At 41.3% G+C, this 24,313-nt stretch overlaps 1 protein-coding gene across 1 annotated transcript; it reads right to left on the reverse strand.

Annotated features, from left to right (window-relative positions):
• Nucleotides 1-4,075: 4,075 nt before the first annotated feature.
• Nucleotides 4,076-22,924, reverse strand: LOC139387866 (stAR-related lipid transfer protein 7, mitochondrial-like). Its single transcript, XM_071134167.1, has 9 exons — nucleotides 22,667-22,924; nucleotides 21,011-22,358; nucleotides 13,024-13,193; nucleotides 10,802-10,851; nucleotides 9,552-9,662; nucleotides 9,154-9,236; nucleotides 7,457-7,556; nucleotides 7,260-7,344; nucleotides 4,076-6,741 (listed from the first exon to the last, which is right to left on the reverse strand). The coding sequence occupies exons 2-9, from the start codon at nucleotides 21,463-21,465 to the stop codon at nucleotides 6,575-6,577; spliced, it is 1,221 nt and encodes a 406-aa protein (XP_070990268.1). The 5' UTR covers nucleotides 21,466-22,358; nucleotides 22,667-22,924; the 3' UTR covers nucleotides 4,076-6,574.
• Nucleotides 22,925-24,313: the final 1,389 nt, after the last annotated feature.

Genomic DNA, 24,313 nt, shown 5'->3' on the forward strand with positions numbered 1-24,313 from the left:
ATGTGGAAAGGTCCAGGGGTCTGAATAGTTTCTGAAGGCACTGTATTTATCTATAGTTATCACAGAGCTTTGCCCAATTCTGATTCTCACCCCTTTTCCCTGAGGTGTGCACTCGTTCACCCCTCCTCATCGATTTAAAAGGATTGGACGGACTGGTGTCGAGTCAGAGTTTCATGTTTCTCACACCCATTGGATGTTTTTGAGTCCTTGAGGGGAAACGAGTGCAAACTTTAAAGAGAAGAAGAATTGTAATTGGGCTCCGTTGATGCTCCAGTCTAGTGTTAGGTCAAAGGTCAGAACTGCCCATTCTCCTTTTGGTAAGATCTCAGTACATTTTTGATGATTTGATGATTCCAAGGCCAATTTTTTCACTTCATCTTCTGACTAGTACAGTGGTTCTGGGCGTCCAAATAAATGTTTCTAAAAGACTGTAAATCTTTTAAATGTATTTGACAACTTCATTGTTGTTGTATAGGCCGGGATTCGATGAGAGTAAAGACAAAAGGAGCGGGAGAAAAATGATTGTGCATGAAGCAGTTTTGTGGTTTCCCACAAGCTGGCTGCAACGTGACAGATTTATGGCCACAATCAATTAGTGTAAGTGCTCCCCGCATTTGACTGAGGCACTTAATCGCCACCAGTAGATGTCAGATGTTACAGAATCTAAGTACTCAATTAAGACTGTGGACATATTGGCTCTAAAAATCATACTGCTGAGACATTAATTGACCACATGAAATCAGGCACAATGTTGCTTTCACCATCAAGTTTTCAATCCCACCCAGAGATAATGGGCATATAGGCTACCTTCAAATATGTATTTTACACTTTCTTTTGATCCTGAATTCACAATGGATGGCATTTATTACAGTCTCTGGGTGGTGCAATTACATTCTCTAGATCACATTCACTAAATCAAATACATTGACCCAGATATGTTTGAATAGTATTGTCAGCCTCTGACGTTAAATGTTCAAAGAAGTTCTAATCTAAAGGATACATGTGTGTACATATGTGGATAGATGGTAGCATTTGCGCAAAATGAACCACCGTATTTAACCACTGCAAGTTGACTGGGAATATGGTTGAATACAAACAGTGTAGTTATTCCCTCTGTAAGGCAATCACTCAGACAAAACGTCAGTACAGAGACAAAGTGGAGTCGCAATTCAATGGCTCAGAAATGAGACGGGGTCCACAGACAATCACGGATTACAAAGAGAAAATCAGCCACGTCACAGACACCGACGTCTTGCTCCTGGACAAGCTAAACATCTTCTTTGTTGCTTTGAGGATGAGACAGTGCCACGACATCCCTAGCAGTGTCCTCAGAGTATGCGCAGACCAGCTGTCTAGAGTGTTTACGGACAGATTCAATCTCTCCCTATTCCAGTCTGCTGTCTCCACTTGCTTCAAGATGTCCACCATTGTTCCTGTACCCAAGAAAGCGAAGGTAACTGAACTAAATTACTATCGCCCCGTAGCACTCACTTCTGTCATCATGAAGTGCTTTGAAAGGCTAGTTAAGGATCATATCACTTCCACCTTAACTGACACCCTAGACCCACTTCAATTTGCATACCGACCCAATAGATCCACAGAATGTATTCTCAATCGCACTGCCCTGGACAAGAGGAATACCTATGTAAGAATGTTGTTCATTGACTATATGAAATGAAATGGTCCACCCACACAGACAGTGTAGTGAAGAAGGCGCATCAGCGCCTCTTCAACCTCAGGGGGCTGAATAAATTTGACTTGGCCCCTAAGAACCTCACAAACTTTTACAGAGGCACAATTGAAAGCATCCTGTCGGGCTGTATCGCCACCTGGTACGGCAACTGCATCGCCCGCAACCGCAGGGCTCTCCAGACGGTGGTGCGGTATGCCCAACACATCACCGGGGGCACACTGCCTGCCCTCCAGGACACCTACAGCACCCGATATCACAGCAAGGCCAAAAAGATAATCAAGAAAATCAACCACCCGAGACACGGCCTGTTCACCCCGCTATCATCCAGAAAGTGAGGTCAGTACAGGTGCATCAAAGCTGGGACCGACAGACTGAAAAACAGCTTATATCTTAAGGCCATCAGACTGTTAAATAGCCACCACTAGCTGGCCACCACCTGGTTACTCAACCCTGCACCTTAGAGGCTGCTGTCCTATGTACATAGACATGGAATCACTTGTCACTTTAATAATGTTCACATACTGCTTTACTCATTTCATATGTATATACTGTATTCTATTGTACTGAATTTTTGTCAATGCCATTCCGGCATTGCTCATCCTAATATTTATAGATTTCTTAATTCCATTATTTTACTTTTAGATGTATATATTGTTGTGAATTGTTAGATACTACTGCACTGTTGGAGCTAGGAACACAAGCATTATGCTACACCCGCAATAACATCTATTAAATATGTGTATGTGACCAATAAAATTTGATTTGATCATGTTCTTCAGACTTTTAGGATGTTGGTTTTCCCCTCCAAAAACAGTACTGAGGACAGTACTGTCAGACAGGGAATGTTTTACTCACCCACTAAACCACCATGCCATAAAAACCAAACCTTGTTTTCTTTGTCTGGGAAATATGACCTTGTAAGCAAACGTGATCTGAACATATGTTTCTGTTTGAATAGCAAGCTGTGCTCTTTTCAGTAGATCACGGATGCCATACATCATCACACTGCAAATCTACTGTGGCTGGCATGATGTGGCATTTGTACCGTTCAACATACTGTACCTGCTTCAGCCACCTGTTTCCATATGATATACTTTATATGTGATATACTGTGATTTCATAAGAGAGGACAATAGTGGGAGATTTCCATAACGATCGTTCATTTTGCCAGATAAGTATCCTGATAAGATTTAGATATTGGGTCATCTGTTAAATGGGGCAAGGTTAGTGTTTGGACATAGACAGCCACACTGACCAGGTTACACGTCCACACTCCATTCCCCCAGGGGGCAGCAGCAACCTTGTCCAAGTGCTTAGCCTGCTTGATAAGCACATCAGGTGCTGCCAGTTAGGGTGATCGTCTGTCAGTGTCCAAGCTTCCAGGCAGTGAGGCTGCTGGTTTGTTTGGTACCCTCCAAGATCATCATTAAGCTTGGGGCCCTTGGTCTGAACCCCACCCTGTGCAACTTGGTCCTTGACTTCCTGATTGGCCACCACCAGGTGGTGAAGGTAGGAAACAGCACCTCCACAATACTGAACACAGGGGCCCCACATGGGTGCGTGCTCAGCCCCCTCCTGTCCTCCCTGTTCACCCATGACTGCGTGGCCACGCAAACCTCCAATTCAATCAAGTTTGCAGACGACACAACAGTGGTGGACGTGTAGCCTGATTACCAACAATGACGAGACAGCCTATAGGGATGAGGAAATTCATTAGAATTTGACAAATTAATGTCTGTGCGCAACGCTTCTAAAAATGAATCTTTCACTCAGCTCTTGACGTGCACACAGGCATAAAAAGGTCAAATTTAAATGACACAAAATTCTACTGAAGTGAGACTTTGTCCTTGGGTTTCTTGGCTATTTACATTATTTTGTTCACAAGCTGGGTCAATCTCACAGGCACAAACATGACCTGAGCTGCATTACCACGGTTACCTTAAAAAGTGGCAGGTGAACATTGGGTCTCTTTTGTGCTATTTTGGTAATGAAATTAACAATATACCACATTACTACTAGTAATGTTTTTGCCTGTGAGATCTGAGAAATCTGAGTGACTAGTGGATCAAACAGTACATTTAATGTCCTGGTTCATAACCCATCAGTTGTTTTTCAGGGGGCGTTGAAGCCATTGTACAAAACCAAAATAACACATCCAGGAAGGAGCAGCTTGGTATTGAAAGAGTAAAAACCTTACTTACAGGAATGACAGGAATGACTCCTGGGTCAAATTCCTGTTATGCAGGCCCAAAACAGGATGCTCAGGTGGTATTGGATGAAGACATTGGCAATACACTTGCTAAAGCAGGTGAACTAGATAATGACTAGATAAAATACTTTTTCACTAGTTATAGTGTAACCAAAGATTAAGGCAACATACAGTATACTTCAAATTGGTTTATTGAATCATATTAGTTGCTCCATTTCAACATGGACTCATACAATGACAACTAAATTCTTGCCAGGTTCCATATATTTTCCCAATTCTTTTCAATCAATATATTTTACACAATTTCTAAAGGAATCAACTTCTGGAAATCATATCCAAGGTGTTAAACTGCACGTTGAAAAAATATATATAAACAGTATATTGGACACACAATTGTAGTCTAGAAAGGGATAGCACACCAAAGCGTTACAATCGCCAGATTTACATTCTCAAACATTGCATACAGTAGTTCAATATAGAAGTTTTATGCTCTGCATACACATAGCTCTGACCATCACTAAACAAAAGCTCAACTAGAGGTAATTCATTTCCTCTCACATGTACAATATATCAAAACACACCATATGCTGACAATCATACTGCGGACAGTAAAACAATTTCTTCACCTGTGTGTTCATCACAAAGATAAGAGTAGGTAAACGATCTTTTGTTATTTCAGACTTCATGGGAGTAAGTTATCTTAAAGGCCCAGTGGAGTCAAGTGTGTTTTATAGCATACAGTACAGCAGCTGATGAAACTAGCAAATGGAAAAACATGAGTTATTTCCTGATAGTTGCTGGTTGAAAATACAATCTACACGGGGCCTTCTAATCAAGTTTGCATGAGCGCGAGTGTCAGCTTTCCTTAGTGAGATCACCATGCGGTAAATTGGTTAGGAACTCTTGTTATGCATGTGTCTGCCAATAGCAGCTAGACCACTCCCAGATAGTCCTAGCTAAATTGAGTGTTTTTTTTGCCCATTTTAAAATAATCTATTATAGTAAGGTACAGTTGTTATCCAGAAATGATTTGATATGTGGGACCCAAGGAATTACAAAAGTGCCCCTTGGCATTTGAATGCATTTGAATGTATTGAACTATGGTATCTTTTCAATGCAACTTCAATTAATTTTTACATTCCTATCTCAGTATTTGTGACCTACCAACAATCCGTTTTCATGGAACTGTAGTCATGCATGTATAGTACCATAAATGAATGAATCTTTGCCTGGAAAATTCTGTTTATACCAATATCAGTAACAGGGGAAAAAAATGACATACAGAAAAAGGTGCTCCTTCAATTGTACCAGATTGTCAGGCTGAGCAGAGAATTCACACATGCCCCTTACTCCAGTGAGTCAAACAGTTAATAAGATTAGGTCTAAGTAGTTTGCAGAACCATTTACATATCAAGAATGTAAAGAAATATAAAATGCAATAAAGATTACACATACACGCATGATTTTACTAAACCCTTGCCTTCCAAAGCTCATCAGTAATAGAACAATTGATGCACTACTTTCACTGTTAAGGTACAGTAAGAGTTTAGCAAACAAACATATTCCTCGGTAGCGCAATCTAGCGAGCAGTCGGTTTTAATCATGTCTGTTCCATAACTTTGAACTTAGTTCTCAGTAAGAAACAGTATTTCAGTCATATCCATTCAATTGAAATACAGATAGTTTGGTGGCACAAGAAAACACACGCTTTTTTTATGACATTTTTTTTATATATACATCTTTTTTTGATAAGGGCATTTTAACATGGACGGGAACTGCAATGCAAGTGAAATAAAAAAAAACATCAAGCATTTGTACCATAGTTACTGAGGACTTTTGCAGTTACCATAAGACACCTTGTGGACAGGAAGACACTGGTAATCTTCAGAAGGCTGCTAGAAGTGTCGTGACCTGGCAGTTTAAAACACAGACAAGGCGTGACAGACAAAAAAAAGGTTAGAACCTCAGTTCTGCAGAGAGCAAAACATCAATCCCAAAATGTGAAAGACCACAAGAGCCCTTAAATCCACTTGTCTGTGGAAGTCAATATGCCAGGGCATTCAGCTCCAAAGCGTGTTCCTCATGTTCCTGATATCACAGCGGGTTTAATTATTGATGTTCTTCCTTCTCTGTTGTATGAAATAACTATAGGTATGTATTTATGTAGCGAAGCCTTTACAGTGAGATATTTAAGTGCTGATGTGACCAGATGAGGGATCCAAACAAAGTGGCTGGAAGAAACTAGTTGACATGGTGGATGGAGGGAGAAAATGCTTTGGCAACATCTCTATAGGGGTAGTATTTTTTTTTAGCTGTCTCACTAGTTGGTGAAGCAGCTAGTTAGCAAAATGAGGCATGAGGATGTTGGCTGTCTAGTACAAGTGTAGCAAAGGCAGGAAGTCCCAGTGAAAATCCTCCTGGCAGCAAAAGCGGAGTCCTTTCTCCGAAGGGCTCAACTGCTTGTTGGTACAGTCCATGCTGTTCATTACAATTCTGTTTTCAATATCCAGTCTGTGGAACAAGTACTAAATATCTTCAACAAAAGTATATTCCAGTTTCATTATATCCCATCCACCCTTGTGTCCAAAAGCTTGTGAGTTTGGAGGGTTGTTGTATGTGAGCAGGTGCAGGTTAAATCAAACTCCCCACCACTGCTAAAAAGACATGGTCCCTTATGCGTAGATTTGCCCAGGGCGAGTGTTGTCCCCAAGGCGGTCCTGGCTGGGCTGGTGCTTGGTGTCATTGGACTTTATGACACTGGCATAGTCGTAGATCCCTACCTCCAGATTCTTAGCCCTAAGGGCTGCAGTATGTAGTTTCTCCAGAAAGTCAGGCATACCTATGAGGGAGGAGGGCGACAGTTGATAACCAGGACTGAGGATAACATACCATATGGAAAACCACCATCATCTGATAAGAGACTGTAGACCATAATGACCTATTTATATATCTTTTTTTAAAGAAAAAAGGGTTTGATTGAATAGGCCCCAAGGTGACTTTCCATCCAGATAAAAGTAAATCAGACCAAGAAACAAAGCACTGAGCTACAATACCAGCAGATTCAGCTTGTTGGGCATGTTGAATCCGCCAATTACTGTACCCCAGCTACCTCAAGCTAAAAATAAAATGATCCCTGGCCCATTGAGTTAGGTCTCAATAATTGTGCATAGTCAGTGGCTGCATTTGATGGAATGATCAGGATTTGACTTACTTTTATGCCCTACTGCCCTTCAGTGAAGCAATTTTATGTCTATTCAGATAAATATATATTTTTATTGTTGATATTCCAACAATGACTACATCCAGTTTACACCTGGGGATAATCATTAAGCTCCATGAAAAGAAAAGAGAGCTCACCACTAGACACCATCCAGCTCACACAGTAGCGGGGAAAGGCGGTCTGAGGGTCGTCGCTGTAGGTCAGAAGGTAGTCAAAGCCATTCTGTGGGACAGGACGACATAAGGTCAGATACTGTAATTCAACATGCACACACATTTAACTAAATATTGCCCAATTATGACATTATCTATGTTTTATGATAAACTCTTTTCACCTCATCAAAGGTCTTGTGAGGTCGGATGACCATCTTGGACTGGTATAAGTGGACTCTGACGTAGTCCTGAGTTTCCGGGACTCCAGGATGTTGAACCGCTCTAAAATGGAAGATAAATAAATAGTATTCCAAGCATAAAACATTTAATTTATACAAAAAGTAGCGCTGGGCAATATGGCCAAAATATATCATGGTATTTTTCAAATTTGACAGTATTTTGTTTTTGAAAAATTAAAAGTTCTACATTTGCTTTAGGAGTATTTTGTGACCCTATGGTGGCAACATACCATCAAAGTGAGTTCAATGGGTCTTTCTCCATTCTGATTGTTTTATACTGTTCAGTTCAACCCAAAATAATTTCCTGCATTTCAAATCAAATTTGCTTTGTCACATGCACCGAATACAACAGGTACCGACCGACCTTAATGTGAAATGCTTACTTACAAGCCTGTAACCTGTTGAGTGTAGGGGGCAGTATTTTGATGTTTAAATGAAAAACGTACCCAATTGAAACTGACCATTTCTCAGGCCCAGAATCTAGAATATGCATATAATTGTCAGATTATGATAGAAAACACTAAAGTTTCCAAAACTGTCAAAATATTGTCTGTGAAAATAACAGAACTGATATTGCAGGTGAAAACCTGAGGAAAATCCAACCCGGAAGTGCTGCTTTTCCTGAAAGCTCTCTGTTCCATAGCCTGCCTTCGCTCCATTTAAAGGGATATCAACCAGATTCCCTTTCCTATGGCTTCCCCATGGTGTGAAGTCTTTATATGGTATAAAGGGATAGTTCAGGATTTTGTCAATGAAGCCCTTTCTATTCTTCCCCAGACGCCGATGAACTCATGGATACCATTTTAATGTCTCTGCTTGCAGTTCAAAGGAAGTTGCTAACTAATGTTTGTGCAATTGCTAACTAGCATTAGCACAATGACTAGAAGTCTATAGTAACTGCTAGTATGCTAGTAGATGCCACAGACTGTCACTGCGCTAACGCTAGTTAGCATTGGCTCACAAACTACCTCACTACCTTCATACTGGATGCAAAGATAAAAATGAGTTAATCGGACTCTGGGGAAGTAGAAAAATGGATTAATTGCCAAAATCCTGAACTATCCCTTTAACTAGCTCGCTACTTCTGTGCAAATGTTTTTTTCTTGTTATCTAAAGAAACGCTTGGGAATGTGTTTATGGTTTAAATTTCTGTATGTTTTCCAAGCTAACCAAATGAAAAAATGTAGAATGCCATCGCTGAATGACTCTAGATTCTACTCAATTTCACACAGATTTTAAAATCAGAACAGAACTTCCATTTAGCTATTGTTTTTGTTATAGTTCTCAGGTCAAAAGATTTAAGCAAATTATCCCCATTCGCTAGTAGGTAGAAGCTTGACTAGTTCATTTTGAAGAACAGATGAGAAGAAGCCTAGGCTACATTTAATAGCTAGCTGAATGCCATTTTACATTAACCTGGCTGATGTTACTGGAGTTTTCCTCCCTTATAATCAAAATATATTAGACCTACAACCCAATATGGTTTAAAATGGAAACATCTTTAATTAGGGTCATATTTGAACAATCACAAATGTGATTAATCTTAGTTACCAACAGAAAACCATACGATTAACTTAAATATTTGTATCGCTTTTAACAGCGTTCATTTCAATATAACTACTTGACATGAAGTCACTCACCTGGAGATCAGGACCATCAGATTATTCTCCACATCAACATCATAGCGACGCACATAAACATAGTCTCGTGAGTACATGGGATACTGTGGGAAGATAATACAACAAATCAAAAATCCAAAAATGTAGGAAAACTTATTGTTGTCATCTGTGGACTATGACACAGCCCTTATTTCAGGGAAACATTGTTTTCTTCCATAAAATACAACACTGTATGCTTGCATATCTGTAATAATCAAATCGAGAACACATGAACAAGGCAAAAACATGCAGAACTCAGTCTAGAAATGTTACAATGTAACAGAGAAACCACTGAGGAAATTAAAGCATATAGCAAGTGCATGACTTTGATAAGCACGAGTTCTGCATTTCTAGTGTGTGAGTTGGCAGGGGGAACTTACAGGGAAATGCGTGGCCCAGTGTACAACCTCTGAGCCTGTGTTGACGTCCCTGTCCACCACCTCCAGCTTAAGAACTAGAGCATCCCACTTTTTCCTGTACTCAGTGTCCAACTGTGGCAAAGGGCAGTGCGTGAGACGAGAGGAACAGAGGCTTAAATTTAGCACACACATACAACACGTAGAGCTACATATCTCCACACAAACCTTACACTCCAACAAGGGCATTTGGGTAGACAGACGCGTACGGCAATAAGCACACAGACATACAAAGGGAGTGTTTGAACATACAGGACTTCAGGTGCTGAATGTACACACAAGCCACTTGAACATTTTCTACTGAATCATTTCTTAACAGGTTCATTAGCAGGTTCATTAACAGGTTCATGGTTTCCATCCAATTGGCGACAGACTCATGTGAATATTCTAAAATCCACACAACAATATAAACATTTCCCCCACAGAGATGCTTTTCCGCTAAATTGACTTGTTGGGGATAAAACGCTGTGTGTGACATAGCGCACATAAAATACCTTTTTCACTTACATTTCCATGAATAATACAAATTAAATTAGTTTCCATTGCCTTTAACACTGATGGTTTGCTCACACATTTTTTTTTGCGTTATATAGAGAGTTCGCCCACTCTGTTATTGGCATATGCACTCTAGCCAACAGCTTGCAGATACAGTGAGATTATTATGGACAAAAGAGCGATATTATTTCTATTTGTCAAATGGCAGCCAAGCATCAATGATCCTGTCACCAGAATAAGACCATTCATATTTATTGGAAAGAAGCATCAAGCTCATAACCTTGAACTTTCACCACCCTGTGAAGTTCATAACTTATTTAATCTGTACCCTACTAAACCACATTCTTTTGACAAGTTGTAGTGAGAGGACCACAATACATGTCACCAAGTTCACTTCGATATGATGGTTATTATATCAATATTGGCGCATAAAAGCATTTCTCGCATAATATTAATTTTACCGACATCCAAAGTATCCCACCTTGTCTAGCGTACTTTGTATTGTCGACATTTGGAAAGTTTACCGACAAATGTTCTGTTTTCATCAGGCGCGTCATTACATTTTTTTAAATACGACATATACTACACTCGCATAAAAAGTTGCGATGGAAACTTGGTTAGTGAAGGTACAAGTTCTCTTGCACACATTTTTTAAACATTAAAAATTAAACTATTATACCAAGTCAAGACAGTTCGCATAAAATAAACATGCTTAGTACCTGAACATTGAAGAACTGTCTGGGGGTGACATCGTTGTAAGAACCCAAAACTGTGAAAAGATTAGAGGGAAAAGGGTGTTGAGTGTTAATAATGACACTCAGACATGTAGATGATGATCATGGCAATAAGAAGAGGGAAAAGGGTGTTGAGTGTTAATAATGACACTCAGACATGTAGATGATGATCATGGCAATAAGAAGAGGGAAAAGAGTGTTGAGTGTTAATAATGACACTCAGACATGTAGATGATGATCATGGCAATAAGAAGAGGGAAAAGAGTGCAAATGTACATCAAAAAGGTTGATGAAATTATGACATGCCAGATAGAAAAGGTACCGGGCATTCGGAAAGTATTCAGACCCCTTGACTTCACATTTTGTTAAGTTAAAGCCTTATTCTAAAATGTATTATATCTACACACACTAGCCTATAATGACAAAGCAAAAATAAGTTTAGAATTTTTTGCGAACATATATATATATAAAAATATCTTATTTACCCAAGTATTCAGACCCTTTACTCAGTACTTTGTTGAAACACCGTTGGCAGCGATTACAGCCTCGAGTCTTCTTTGGTATGACGCTACAAGCTTGGCTCACCTGTATTTGGGTTTCTCCCATTCTCTCTGCAGATCCTCTCAAGCTCGGTCAGGTTGGATGGGGAGTGACGCTGCACAGGTATTTTCAGGTCTCTCCAGAGATGTTCGATCGGGTTCAAGTCCGGCTCTGGCTGGGCCACTCAAGGACATTGAGACTTGTACCGAAGCCACTCCTGTGTTGTCTAGGCTGTTTGCTTAGGGTCGTTGTTCTGTTGGAAGGTGAACCTTCATCTTGAGTGCTCTGGAGCAGGTTATCATCAAGGATCTCTGTACTTTGCCTCAATCCTGACTAGTCTCCCAGTCCCTGCAGCTGAAAGACATCCCCACAACATGCTGCCTCCACCATGCTTCACTGTAGGGATGGTGCCAGGTTCCCGCCAGACGTGACACTTGGCATTAAGGCCAAAGAGTTCATTCTTGGTTTCATCAGACCAGAGAACCTTGATTCTCATGGTCTAAGAGTTTCTAGGTGCCTTTTGACAAACTCCAAGCGGGCTGTCGTGTCTTTTACTGAGGAGTGGCTTCCTTCTGCCCACTCTATCCTAAAGGCCTGATTGGTGGAGTGCTGCAGAGATGTTGTCCTTCTGGAAGGTCTCCCATCTCCACAGAGGAACTCTGGCGCTTTGACAGTGACCTTTGGGTTCTTGGTCACCTCCCTGACCAAGGCCCTTCTCCCCTGTGTAAGGACTGACGCCAGAGATCAGAAGCAGGTACGGGGAGTCAACATTTAATTAGGAACAGACATGAAACAAGACAGGCACAGCGTCAGCACACAGGCAAAACAAGGACATTCTTCAATCACTGCAGCAGCAGGGAACAGAGATGGGGAACTGATAAATATAGGGGAAGTAATAATCAGATGATTGAGTCCAGGTGATTCCAATAACACGCTGACGCGCAAGACGGGGAAAGGCAGGAGTACTGATGGTGGCAGGAGTGTGTAATGCTGGGGAGCCTGGCAGCTTCGAGCACCAGAGAGGGGGAGCAGGTGTGACACCCTGATTGCTCAGTTTGGCGTGGGTGGCCAGCTTTATGAAGAGTCTTGGCGGGAACAAACTTCTTCCATTTAAGAATGGGGGCCACCAGACCTTCAATGTTGCAGATACTTTCTGGTACCCTTCTCCAAATTTGTGCATCGACACAATCCTGTCTCGGAGCTCTACGGACAATTCCTTCAACCTCATGGCTTGGTTTTTTCTCTGACATGTACTGTCAACTGTGGGACCTTATATTGACAGGTGTGTACCTTTCCAAATCATGTCCAATCAATGGAAACAGGATGCCCCAGAGCTCAATTTGGAGTCTCATAGCAAAGGGTCTGAATACTTTTGTAAAGTTTTTTATTTATTAGCAAAAATATCTAAAAACCTGTCATTATGTTGTATTGTGTGTAGATTGGATTAAATAAAACATTTCCTCATTTTAGATTAAGGCTGTAACAAAATGTGTAAAAAGTGAAGGGGTCTGAATACTCATTCTAAGTGTCAACAATCAATGACATTTATTTATAAAGCCCTTCTTACATCAGTTGATGTCACTACAGAAACCCAGCCTAAAACCCCAAACAGCAAGCAATGCAGGTGTAGAAGCACAACAAAGCTATAAGTGACAATGCAGGCTGACCTCTGTATTCCCACAAGTGGCTTCCCTCGATGGGCCGCCTCCACACTTTGAAGTTATTCTTCTCCATGACAACCTCCCAGCCGGTCTCCACCTGCCCTGCAGCCTTCTCCTTTTCTGAAGATGCACTCAGATTCTTCACCTTCTCCAAAGCTTGGAGCTCTAGTCCACATCTGGGGAAGTGTGCAGTGATAGAGATCTTAACACGGTAATATCACAGTACCAAAATGTCATGATACCAACATTTTGGAATACCGTAGCACCATTTCATATGATACTGACTTTTTCCAGCCCTAGCGATCTAAAAAAAACTGCTACAAAATTTTTATAAATTCAGTTGAATTGAAGCAACAGCCACTAGTCTCTGGTATGCACAGGTCCAATCATATTCACTTCCATGCTCACATCACGTGTAGCAGCTGTAATCAGCCAACATAACCCTCTACCAGCCCTCCCTCACATGCTTCTCTCCTTCTGCTCTTCATGCGCATCCTCAGTCAGTTAAAACAAAATATATACATTTAGCAGTGATGGAGAGCAGGGATGCAGACCCTGATGAGTCCGTTAGATTTGTACATTGGAGCAGCGAGCAAAGTTGATACATTGTATGATTTCAAATAGCCTGTTTTAACCAAGAGCACAGACCAGTCTGAGTTTGAAGTTCACTGTCATGCAGCCTCAGTGTCAGAGGGGTAAAATGGAGCACTGCTTGGCGACAGGCCTGCTTGCAGCTTCACAGCAAAGAAAACGGCTTGTTTCGAGCCTATATGGTTTGTAAAAATGTGACCCATATTACTGGAGATACCTATTTTAAAATGGGATTCGTGCACATTTGATATAATTTTACAAACATGTCGCAGGCTGTTGTACTAATCCCGGGTTCGCTAATTATTGGTTTGATAAGACAGTTCGGTCATGTTACCTAGCTAGCTAACAACCTGGTAACTTGACAGTAGGTTTAGGCAAATGTAATTGGCACAGGAAGAAAGGAAATGGGTATGCTACTCAAAAAGGTAGGAATCATACGCCAAATGTAAGCCTAAACTACAGTTGAAGTCAGAAGTTTACATGCTTAGGTTGGAGTCATTAAAACACATTTTTAAACCACTCCACAAATTTCTTGTTAACAAACTATAGTTTTGGAAAGTCGGTTAGGACATCTACTTTGTGCATGACAAGTAACTTTTCCAACAATTGTTTAAATCTAAAAGGACTTAGATCATGACAACAAGATTCTCTGGTCTGATGAAACCAAGATTGAACTATTTGTCCTGAATGCCAAACATTACGTCTGGAGGCAACAGGCACCATCCCTATGGTGAAGCATGGTGGTGGCAGCATCATGCTGTGGGGATGTCGTTCAGCGGTAGGGACTGGGAGACTAGTCAGGCTTGAGGGAAAGATCAACGGAGTAAAGTACAGAGAGATCCTTGATGAAAACCTGCTCCAGAGCGCTCAGGACTTCAGACTGGGGCAAAGGGTCACCTTCCAACAGGACAACGACCCTAAGCACACAGCCAAGACAACGCAGGAGCGACTTTGGGACAAGTCTCAATGTCCTTGAGTGGTCCAGCCAGAGCCTGGACTTGAACCCGATCGAACATCTCTGTAGACCAGAAAATAGCTGTGCAGCGACACTCCCCATCCAACCTGACAGAGCCCGAGGGGATCTGCAGAGGGGAATGGGAGAAACTCCCCAAATACAGGTGTGCCAAGTTTGTAGCATCATATTCAAGAATACTCAAGGCTGTAATCGCTGCCAAAGGCACTTCAACAAAGTACTGAGTAAAGGGTCTGAATTCTTAGGTGAATGTGATATTTTAGTTTATCTTTCATAAATTTGCAAGTTCCAGACTCGTTTTTGCTGGACAGGGCATTCATGGCGCTCAAGGAACGTTTCACCTCTGGACCCATCCTCGTTCAGCCTGATCCAACTCTTCCCTTTGTGATGGAGGTGGACACCTCGGACACCGGAGTGGTCCTTTCACAGCGGAACGAGGACAATAAGAAAACTGCACCCATGTGCCTTTCAAGGGTTTTTCTTAATTTGTACTATTGTCTACATTGTAGAATAGTAGTGAAGACATCAAAACAAGAAATAACACAAATGGAATCATTTAGTAACCAAAAGTGTTAAATCAAAAAAAAAAAATGTTTCCAGGTGACTACCTCAGGAAACTGGTTGAGAAAATGCCAAAAGTGTGCAAGCTGTCATCAAGGCAAAGGGTGGCTACTTTCAAGAAGCTCAAATATAAAATATATTTTGATTTGTTTAACACTTTTTTGGTTACTACATGATTCCATGTGTTATTTCATAGTTTTGATGTATTCACTATTATACTACAATGTAGAAAATAGTAAAAATAAAGAATAACCTGGAATGAGTAGGTGTGTACAAAATTTTGACTGGTACTGTATGCATGCATGCGTCTATATCTCAATCTAGAACAAGATTAGCTATTTTGGATGCAATTTCAATGGAGTTGATGGAGCGATAGGAAGATTGCGGGAGAGTGCTTGCGCGTGCACTTATTTAAAGCAACGATATTCTTATAATAGGCTGTTTTATAAAAAAAATACTTTACAATTTTTTTAAAAACAAGGTGACCTCCGAAAGCCAGGTGGAGATGTGTAAATTAGAAGCGCATTCAGTCTTTATATTACTGTAATATAGGCTATGCTGTGGCAAATGTTGGCCTACCAGTCACAATAAAAAAAGTTAACATGAGATAGGTCTACATGCAATGTGAACTGAGCTCCATACTGGGATGGGCGGTCTGTGCCCACCCTTCATCATGCAGAGGCCGTAGAGAAGCCAGAATTATATTATTGCATAAAATTTAACAGTTCCATTTCACACCATAATGTTCATATAAATAATGAATTAAAATTGACCGGTTTCTCACAGTTATTTATCTGGGGAACAGGGAGTGGTTTGGGGCAGTAAATCTCAGTAACCAGGTTCCCACCCTTCAACCTTAGTATAAACTTAGAAAATACATTTATTGAAAACTTTTTTTTATTCTTTATTAAAAAGTTTAACGGTACTGAAAAAACATCTTGTGGCTATTTCCAAATACCCCGATATACAGCATATAAGGCATACTGCCCAAGCCTAGCTGGTAGGCTTGATCACCAATGATGAGAAATCCTATAGGGAGGTCAGAGGCCTGGCAGTGTGGTGCAAAGACAAAAACCTCTCCCTCAACGTCAAAAAAGACAAAGATTGTGGCGAATAGGAGGGCCGAGCATGCCCCCCATTCACATTGACGGGCCTGTAGTGGAGCGGGTCAAGAGCTTAAGGTTTCTCGGGGTCCACATCAATAAGGATCTATCATGTTCCAAAACACACCAACACAGTCGTGAAGAGGGCACGACAACAGCTCTACTCCCTCAGCAGGCTAAAAAGATTTGACATGGACCCTCAGATCCTCAAAAAGTCCAACAGCTGCACCACTGTGAGCAGCTTGACTGGCTGCATCCCAGATTGGTATTGCAATTGCTTAGCAGTCGACCGTCAGGCGCTACAGAGGGTAATGCGTACGGACTAGTAAATCACAGGGTCAAGCTCCCTGACATCCAGGATGTCTATATCAGGCGGTGACAGAGGAAGGCCCTAAAATGTGTCAAACACTCCAGCCACCCAAGTCATAAGCTGTGTTCGAATACTCATACTTAACCGCACTAACCTTACTATTTGTGACGTGAATTTAGTATGTAGTATGCTTATTGGTCATAGTTAGTATGCCAAAAGTTCCCAGATGTTGTACTAAATTAGCTAAAGTATACAAGCAGTGGACAATATTTCCTTGCCTTTAGGGCAAGTAATGCAATTCAGAAAATGGGTGTCGCTTCACAACGTTTTTAGATTTTAAGAAAATAGTGGAAAATATGCAGCCGAAGTCCGACGAGAGCGTATACAAACTCATTGCTTTATGACAAATGTTAAGGAAATGTTGAGCAATGTATAGTCGTTGTGCGTCCACAATGGACATTGTTAATTCTGGCTATCTACTCCGATTTCCGAGAGAGCCAGAGCGCAGAATACCTGATGAATTTACAAAAGCTAAAAACCCCATTGAATATACGGCCGGTGTCAGTAAATGTCTGCAAAAAAAGTGGAATTAAATTGTTGCCAGCAGCACAGTTACAATCACAAATGCTCTGGATAACATGAAAACAGCCTAACCAGCTCTGCTAGGGCAATTAAAATGATCAGATTGAGGCCTTCTCTCATTTGTGTCAGGAATTAGCTAGCAAGCTAGCCAACTAAGCTGTTAGCTTGGGTGCTTGACTGCAGAACGCTTGGCTCAACTCCTCGGCCAGAGCGTCCAGTGACGCGCTCCGAGAGCGAAACACTCTGAATTTATGAACGGAAAATCTGACAAACGGTCTGCAATTACGAACGCCCAGAGCGCACCCTGGCACTCTAGATTGAATTTACGAACACACCCCAAATCGTAAAATGTCTAGCTAGTAATTTGTTACGCTAACAAGCTAGCAAGAAGTTGCATAGCAACAGCATCAACTTCCGGTAGACAGCCGAAGCGCTAGTATGCTCAACTGAAAGGATAACATTTGTTTACAGTATACTAAAATGAACTAATAGTATGTAGTATATACTCATTAACAACACAGCTATAGACTTATCTTTGCTACCGCATGTCAAGCGGTGCCCAAGCACCAAGTCTGGGACCAAAAGGCTCCTGAACAGCTTCTACCCCCAAACCATAAAACTGTCAGTAAACAAATTGCTTCCTTGACTTTTTGAATTGACCCCCTTTTTTATTTGCACTGACGCTTGCACTGGAATCTACCCATACATACTATACCACACACATTTCAGAAAGTATTCACACCCCTTTACTTTTTCCAAATTGTTGGAAAAGCCTGATTTTAAAAAATGTATTAATTAAAAAAAAATATTGTCAATGGCCTACACACAATACTCCATCAATTAATCAACCCCTTTGTTATGGCAACACTAAATACGTTTAGGAGTAAACATTTGCTTAACAAGTCACAATAAGCTGCATGGACTGTGTGTAATAAGTGTTTAACATGATTTTTGAATGACTGCCTCATCTCTGTACCCCACAGACACAATTATCTATAAGGTCAAATTTCAAATACAGATTCAACCACAAGATCAGGGAGGATTTCCTATGCCTTGCAAAGAAGGGCACCTATTGATAGATGGGTAAAAAATAATTATATATACAGTGGGGAGAACAAGTATTTGATAACCTGCAAAATCGGCAGTGTTTCCTACTTACAAAGCATGTAGAGGTCTGTAATTTTTTAATCATAGGTACACTTCAACTGTGAGAGACGGAATCTTAAACAAAAATCCAGAAAACCACATTCTAGGCCACTCCAGGACCTTGAGATGCTTCTTATGGAGCCACTCCTTAGTTGCCCTGGCTGTGTGTTTCGGGTCGTTGTCATGCTGGAAGACCCAGCCACGACCCATCTTCAATGCTCTTACTGAGGGAAGGAGGTTGTTGGCCAAGATCTCGCGATACACAGCCCCATCCATCCTACCCTCAATACGGTGCAGTCGTCCTGTCCCCTTTGCAGAAAAGCATCCCCAAAGAATGATGTTTCCACCTCCATGCTTCACGGTTGGGATGGTGTTCTTGGGGTTGTACTCATCCTTCTTCCTCCAAACACGGCGAGTGGAGTTTAGACCAAAAAGCTATTTTTGTCTCATCAGACCTTCTCCCATTCCTCCTCTGGATCATCCAGATGGTCATTGGCAAACTTCAGACAGGCCTGGACATGCGCTGGCTTGAGCAGGGGGACCTTGCTTGCGCTGCAGAATTTTAATCCATGACGGCGTAGTGTGTTACTAACGGTTTTCTTTGAGACTGTGGTCCCAGCTCTCTTCAGGTCATTGACCAGGTCCTGCAGTGTAGTTCTGGGCTGATCCCTCACCTTCCTCATGATCATTGATGCCCCACGAGGTGAGATCTTGCATGGAGCCCCAGACCGAGGGTGATTGACCGTCATCTTGAACTTCTTCCATTTTCTAATAATTGCGCCAACAGTTGTTGCCTTCTCACCAAGCTGCTTGCCTATTGTTATGTAGCCCATCCCAGCCTTGTGCAGGTCTACAATTTAACCCTGATGTCCTTACACAGCTCCCTGGTCTTGGCCATTGTGGAGAGGTTGGAGTCTGTTTGTTTGAGTGTGTGGACAGGTGTCTTTTATACAGGTAACAGGTTCAAACAGGTGCAGTTAATACAGGTAATGAGTGGAGAACAGGAAGGCTTCTTAAAGAAAAACGAACAGGTCTGTGAGAGCCGGAATTCTTACTGGTTGGTAGGTGATCAAATACTCATGTCATGCAATAAATAAAATGAAAATTAATTACTTAAAAATCATACAAATGTGATTTTCTGGATTTTTGTTTTAGATTCCATCTCTCACAGTTGAAGTGTACCTATGATAAAAATGACAGACCCAGAGCTTTGTAAGTAGGAAAACCTGCAAAATCGGCAGTGTATCAAATACTTGTTCTCCCCACTGTGTGTGTGTGTATATATATATATATATATAATATATATATATATATATATATATAAAAACAAGTTTTACGTTGGTAACCATATATATCCTTTCTCATTCAGTTGCCGGATAGGAAGGAAACTGCTCAGAGATTTCACCATGAGGCCAATAGTAACTTTAAAACAGTTAAGCGTTTAATGGCTGTGATAGGAGAAAACTGAAGATGGCTCAACATTGTGGTTACTCCACAATACTAACCTCATTGACACAGTGAAAAGATAGCTGGTACTCAATAAAAAGACTCCAAAACATGCATTCTGTTGCAATAAAGGCACTAAAGTAATACTGAAAAAAAAAATGTGGCAAAGCAATTTACTTTTTGTCCTGAATACAAAGTGGTGTGTTCGGGGCAAAACCAATATAACACATTACTGAGTACCACTCTCCATATTTTCAAGCATTGTCGTGGCTGCATCATGTTATGGGCATGCTTGTAATTGTTAAAGGTGTGGGGAGTTTTTCAGGATATATATTTTTTTTAATGCAGAATGGAGCTAAGAACAGGCATAATCCTAGAGGAAAACCTTGCTCAGTCTGCTTTCCACCAGACACTGGGAGATGAAGTCACCTTTCAGCAGGATAATAACCTAAAACAAGCCAAATCCACTGCAGTTGCTTACCAAGAAGAGAGTGAATGTTCCTGAGCGTCTCATTTACAGATTTGACTTAAATCTACTTGAAAATCTATAGCAACACCTGAAAATGGTTGTCTAGCAATGATCAACAACAAATTTGACAGTGCTTTTAGAATTTTGAAAATAAAAAAACAGCCAAATGTTGCACAATCCAGATGTGGAAAGCACTTAGAGCCTTACTCAGAAAGACATGCTGTAATCGGTGCCAAAGGTGCTTATACAAAGTATTGACTCAAGGGTGTGAATACTTATGTAAATTAGATCTGTATTTAATATTCTACATGTTTTCACTTTGTCATTATGGAGTATTGTGTGTAGATGGGTGAGAAAACAATTGTATTTAATCCATTTTGAATTCCGGTTGTAACAAAATGTGGAATGAATCAAAAGGGTATGAATACTTTCAAGGTACTGTAAACTACATATGTTCACACATACACGCATATTGACGCCACTCACACTGCCCCTACGCTGTTTATTATACGTTGACAGTACAATATGGACACAATGTTCACATGATAAACTGGGTGGTTCGAGCCTTGAATGTTAGTTGCCAGACTGCCGCAGGAGTATGACAAAACATGTATTTTTACGTTGGTAACAAGTTTATAATAGCAATAAGGCACATCGGGGGTTTGTGGTATATTGGCGATATACCACGGCTAAGGTCTGTATCCAGGCACTCCGCGTTGCGTCGCCTTTAAGAGCTGCCCTTGCAGTGATATATTGTCCATATACCACACCCCCTTTGGCCTTACTGCTTAATTTTAAGTAACAGCATGTACCTGTGTAGTTCGTCATCTCGAACCTTCTCGTCCTCCCACATAAATACACCAGCCAGTGCAGCCATAAGCTTCCCCGTGGAGGCGTGCTTGCTCTGGAGTCGACGCCATATGCTTCCTACCAGAGTCCACCTGGTACGCTCCGAGTACAGGTTTGAGTAGAGCTCTCCAATCTGATGAGCGCGTCGAAGCCTCTGGCCGGTCACAAAGCTACAATGGTTGGCAAAAATTGACAGCAGGCCTTGCTTCTTCTTGTCAGATCTCGCTTTTTCACTCGTGCCCATCCCCGATCTCTGGAGCCATGACAACAACAGGCCAATGCGTCGTCCCATCCATGAGGTGGTTACGGATTTGCCCTTGCCAATTCCCTGTCCCAGTGCATTACTGCTTTGAAACCTAACAGCACATACACTGATTTCACATAACGCTATAGGCCGCCGTTGTATAGACTGAAACATGCTGCAGGTTGTGCAAGTTAAACAACTAGAAGTGGCCGCTAATTAAAGCAAGTGGTTGAATTGGAACACTCGTTACCAACAATGTCACGTTTTGACACTGTCAATATTGACGCCAAACTACGAATAATTTACATAACTATAAGAAGCAAACCACACTGCCAAATATGCAGCTTGTGCCAACGTTAGCTGGTTATACAGCTAGGTTGTTCCTTTACAGGCCTAACAAAGTATCAAGGTCCCATGCTCTTAGTAAACTTAGGACGTAAGCTACACGAGCCAAGCACTATCTACCATGGAACCGATTACCTTTGCATAGCGGGCAGATTACGTACAGTTTTTTGAATAGTTGTATAAACCACTATTACTTTTAATTGTGCGCAATTCGGTTAAATTACTAGCTCACCAATTTCACGTTTTACTTGCACATCGCAGTCAGTCGACCTGATCCCTACCTTCCACGCCCCTCGAGAGGACCCTCCTTATTTGGATAACACAATTATTATTGGTCATTCGTCGTTGGGGTCCAATTTTCATTGGCAGTAGTTGGTGTCAATATTCTGATTAGCAACTAGCAAGTTAAGTTGTGATCCTGACGTCATTCTGCCTTGAAGGACCACGATAAAGGTGAAAAGGAGTCTATGCAAATGCACAGTTGCATTAGCAAGGTAATCAGAAATAATGCTAAACGAAAAAAATAATACAGTTGAATCATTAAACAAATACGGTAAATGAAAGCGAAATGTAATATGGACAGCAATTATATTTGCAGTCAACGATAGATCAAATTGAAACAACAGCCATTGTCCGCCAGGTGGAGCAGTAGATATCACGCTACTGCTCTTATGCAATGATGTACAGGGCTTTGTCCATACTGAAGATTCGCCTCTCCTCTCCTGACATTCAAAAGAGAATACGTATAGGTTTCCGTTAATTGTATACCTCAGTGTTAGGTTCTTATATCATACTTTCATACTTAGTGAAAAGGGATGAACAGCTATCCTTGAAATTAAAGTAGCTAAACCACACTACAAAGGAAAGTAGCTGACTACTTTGAAACTACTTAGGTGGTTAAGCATAATAATTGTTCAGTTTTTAACAAAAGCACCAAATGTGGCACAGATAGATTTGTGTATAATGAAAAGATTTAGATGTAAACAGGATAGTTCACCCAAATTCCAAAAGGACATATTGGTTTCCTTACCCTGTAAGCAGTCTATGGACAAAGTATTGCAATGAAACAGGCAGTGAGCAGGCCTTGAACCCTCAACATTCTAGCCCAAAGTCTAGCGCGCTATCGACTGTGCCCCAAACGCATGCTCGAGCAGCAGAGTCAATATCTGTGCTTATAAACCCAGGGTCGTTACATTACTCCCTCCTTTCAAAGAGCTTGTCCTCCTACTAGCTTGCGACTCAACGTCTTATCGGAACACGCTCACTGGCCAAGCACACGCACTGTAATGGACGCAAGGTCCGATCCCACTTCTGACACCAATGTAATGAAACGGGCAGGGAGTGTAGTAGGATGTCCCTTGGGGGTATCCGTATGTAGGACATGCGAGGGTTAGGTTAATAAACAGTCTGGAGCTAGAACCTCGTTGTCGCGCGTCCTTATTTTAGATCAAACTACATGGTGTCAGAAGTGGTTTTAAAATTCACATAAACGTGAAGGAAGTACCAAGTAAATCATACATTCAGGCTGTTTCAAAGCAGGGAGGGCACAGTGTTGGAGATAAAACAGAGCATATCATTATTTTGCTAGCTAACGAGCAAGGACTAAGTTACTGCTAAGCAACATGTTGCAAGAGGAAGAAGCTGGCGGGATTTCAGGGTTTGCGACTCCAAGTTCAACGGGATCTGGCGCAAACACGGACAGGACAGTGGCTAGTGCTGACGGATTTCGCATTAGTCCCCCTGAGAATTTTGTTTGTATGGACATTCAAAATTGGCCGAAATGGATCAGGCGCTTTGAAAGGTACAGGGTAGCATCAGGCTTAAACGTGAAAAATTAGGCATTTCAAGTTAATACACTGATCTACTCTATGGGTGATGAAGCCGAGGATATATTAAATGCTTCAACGTTGACCGAGGAAGAGAAACTTAACTACAGTGCCGTTAAAGACTGTTTTGAAACACATTTTGTAGGAAGACACAACATTATTTTTGAGAGAGCTAGGTTTAATATGCGCAAACAGGAGCAGGGTGAAACCACCAACAGTTTTATCACAGCTGTTCACAAACTAGCAGAACATTGTCAGTTTGGCGCGCTCAGGGAAAAGCTGATCCGAGATCGGATTGTAGTCGGAATAAGAAATGTATCACTTTCTGAAATGTTACAGTTGGATTCCCAGTTTACCTTGTCCAAAGCTGTAAACCAGGTTAGGCAGAGTGAGACAGTAAAAAGACAGCAGACGATACTGCGCGACAGCAGCTCCTTGCAGAACGAAGAGAGTGGGGAAATACATGCATTTTCATACAGAGCTAAAAAAAAAACAGAGGGGAACACAGAACAGAGACAGACGTGGAGAAAACAATCACAGACAGCACCAGTAGCTAATTAAAGTGTTTGTCTCAAATGTGGGAAATCCCCTTTCCACAGATGGAAAGATTGCCCAGCAAAGGATGCGGAATGCAGGAAATGTCACAGGAGAGGACACTTTTCAGCTGTCTGTCGATTAAAGAAAATGCATGGGGCTTCAGAGGAGGTACAGCAGGACAGCATCTTTCTGCGAGAAGTAAAGGGAAACAATACTGGCTGGCATTCAGACATTAAACTCAATGGGGAGGTTGTGTCATTTAAACTAGACACTGGGGCAGCAGTGACAGCTATCCCAACTAGGCTGTATAGCTA

This window comes from Oncorhynchus clarkii, chromosome 29 (genome assembly GCF_045791955.1).
Source record: "Oncorhynchus clarkii lewisi isolate Uvic-CL-2024 chromosome 29, UVic_Ocla_1.0, whole genome shotgun sequence".
Lineage (NCBI taxonomy): Eukaryota > Metazoa > Chordata > Actinopteri > Salmoniformes > Salmonidae > Oncorhynchus > Oncorhynchus clarkii.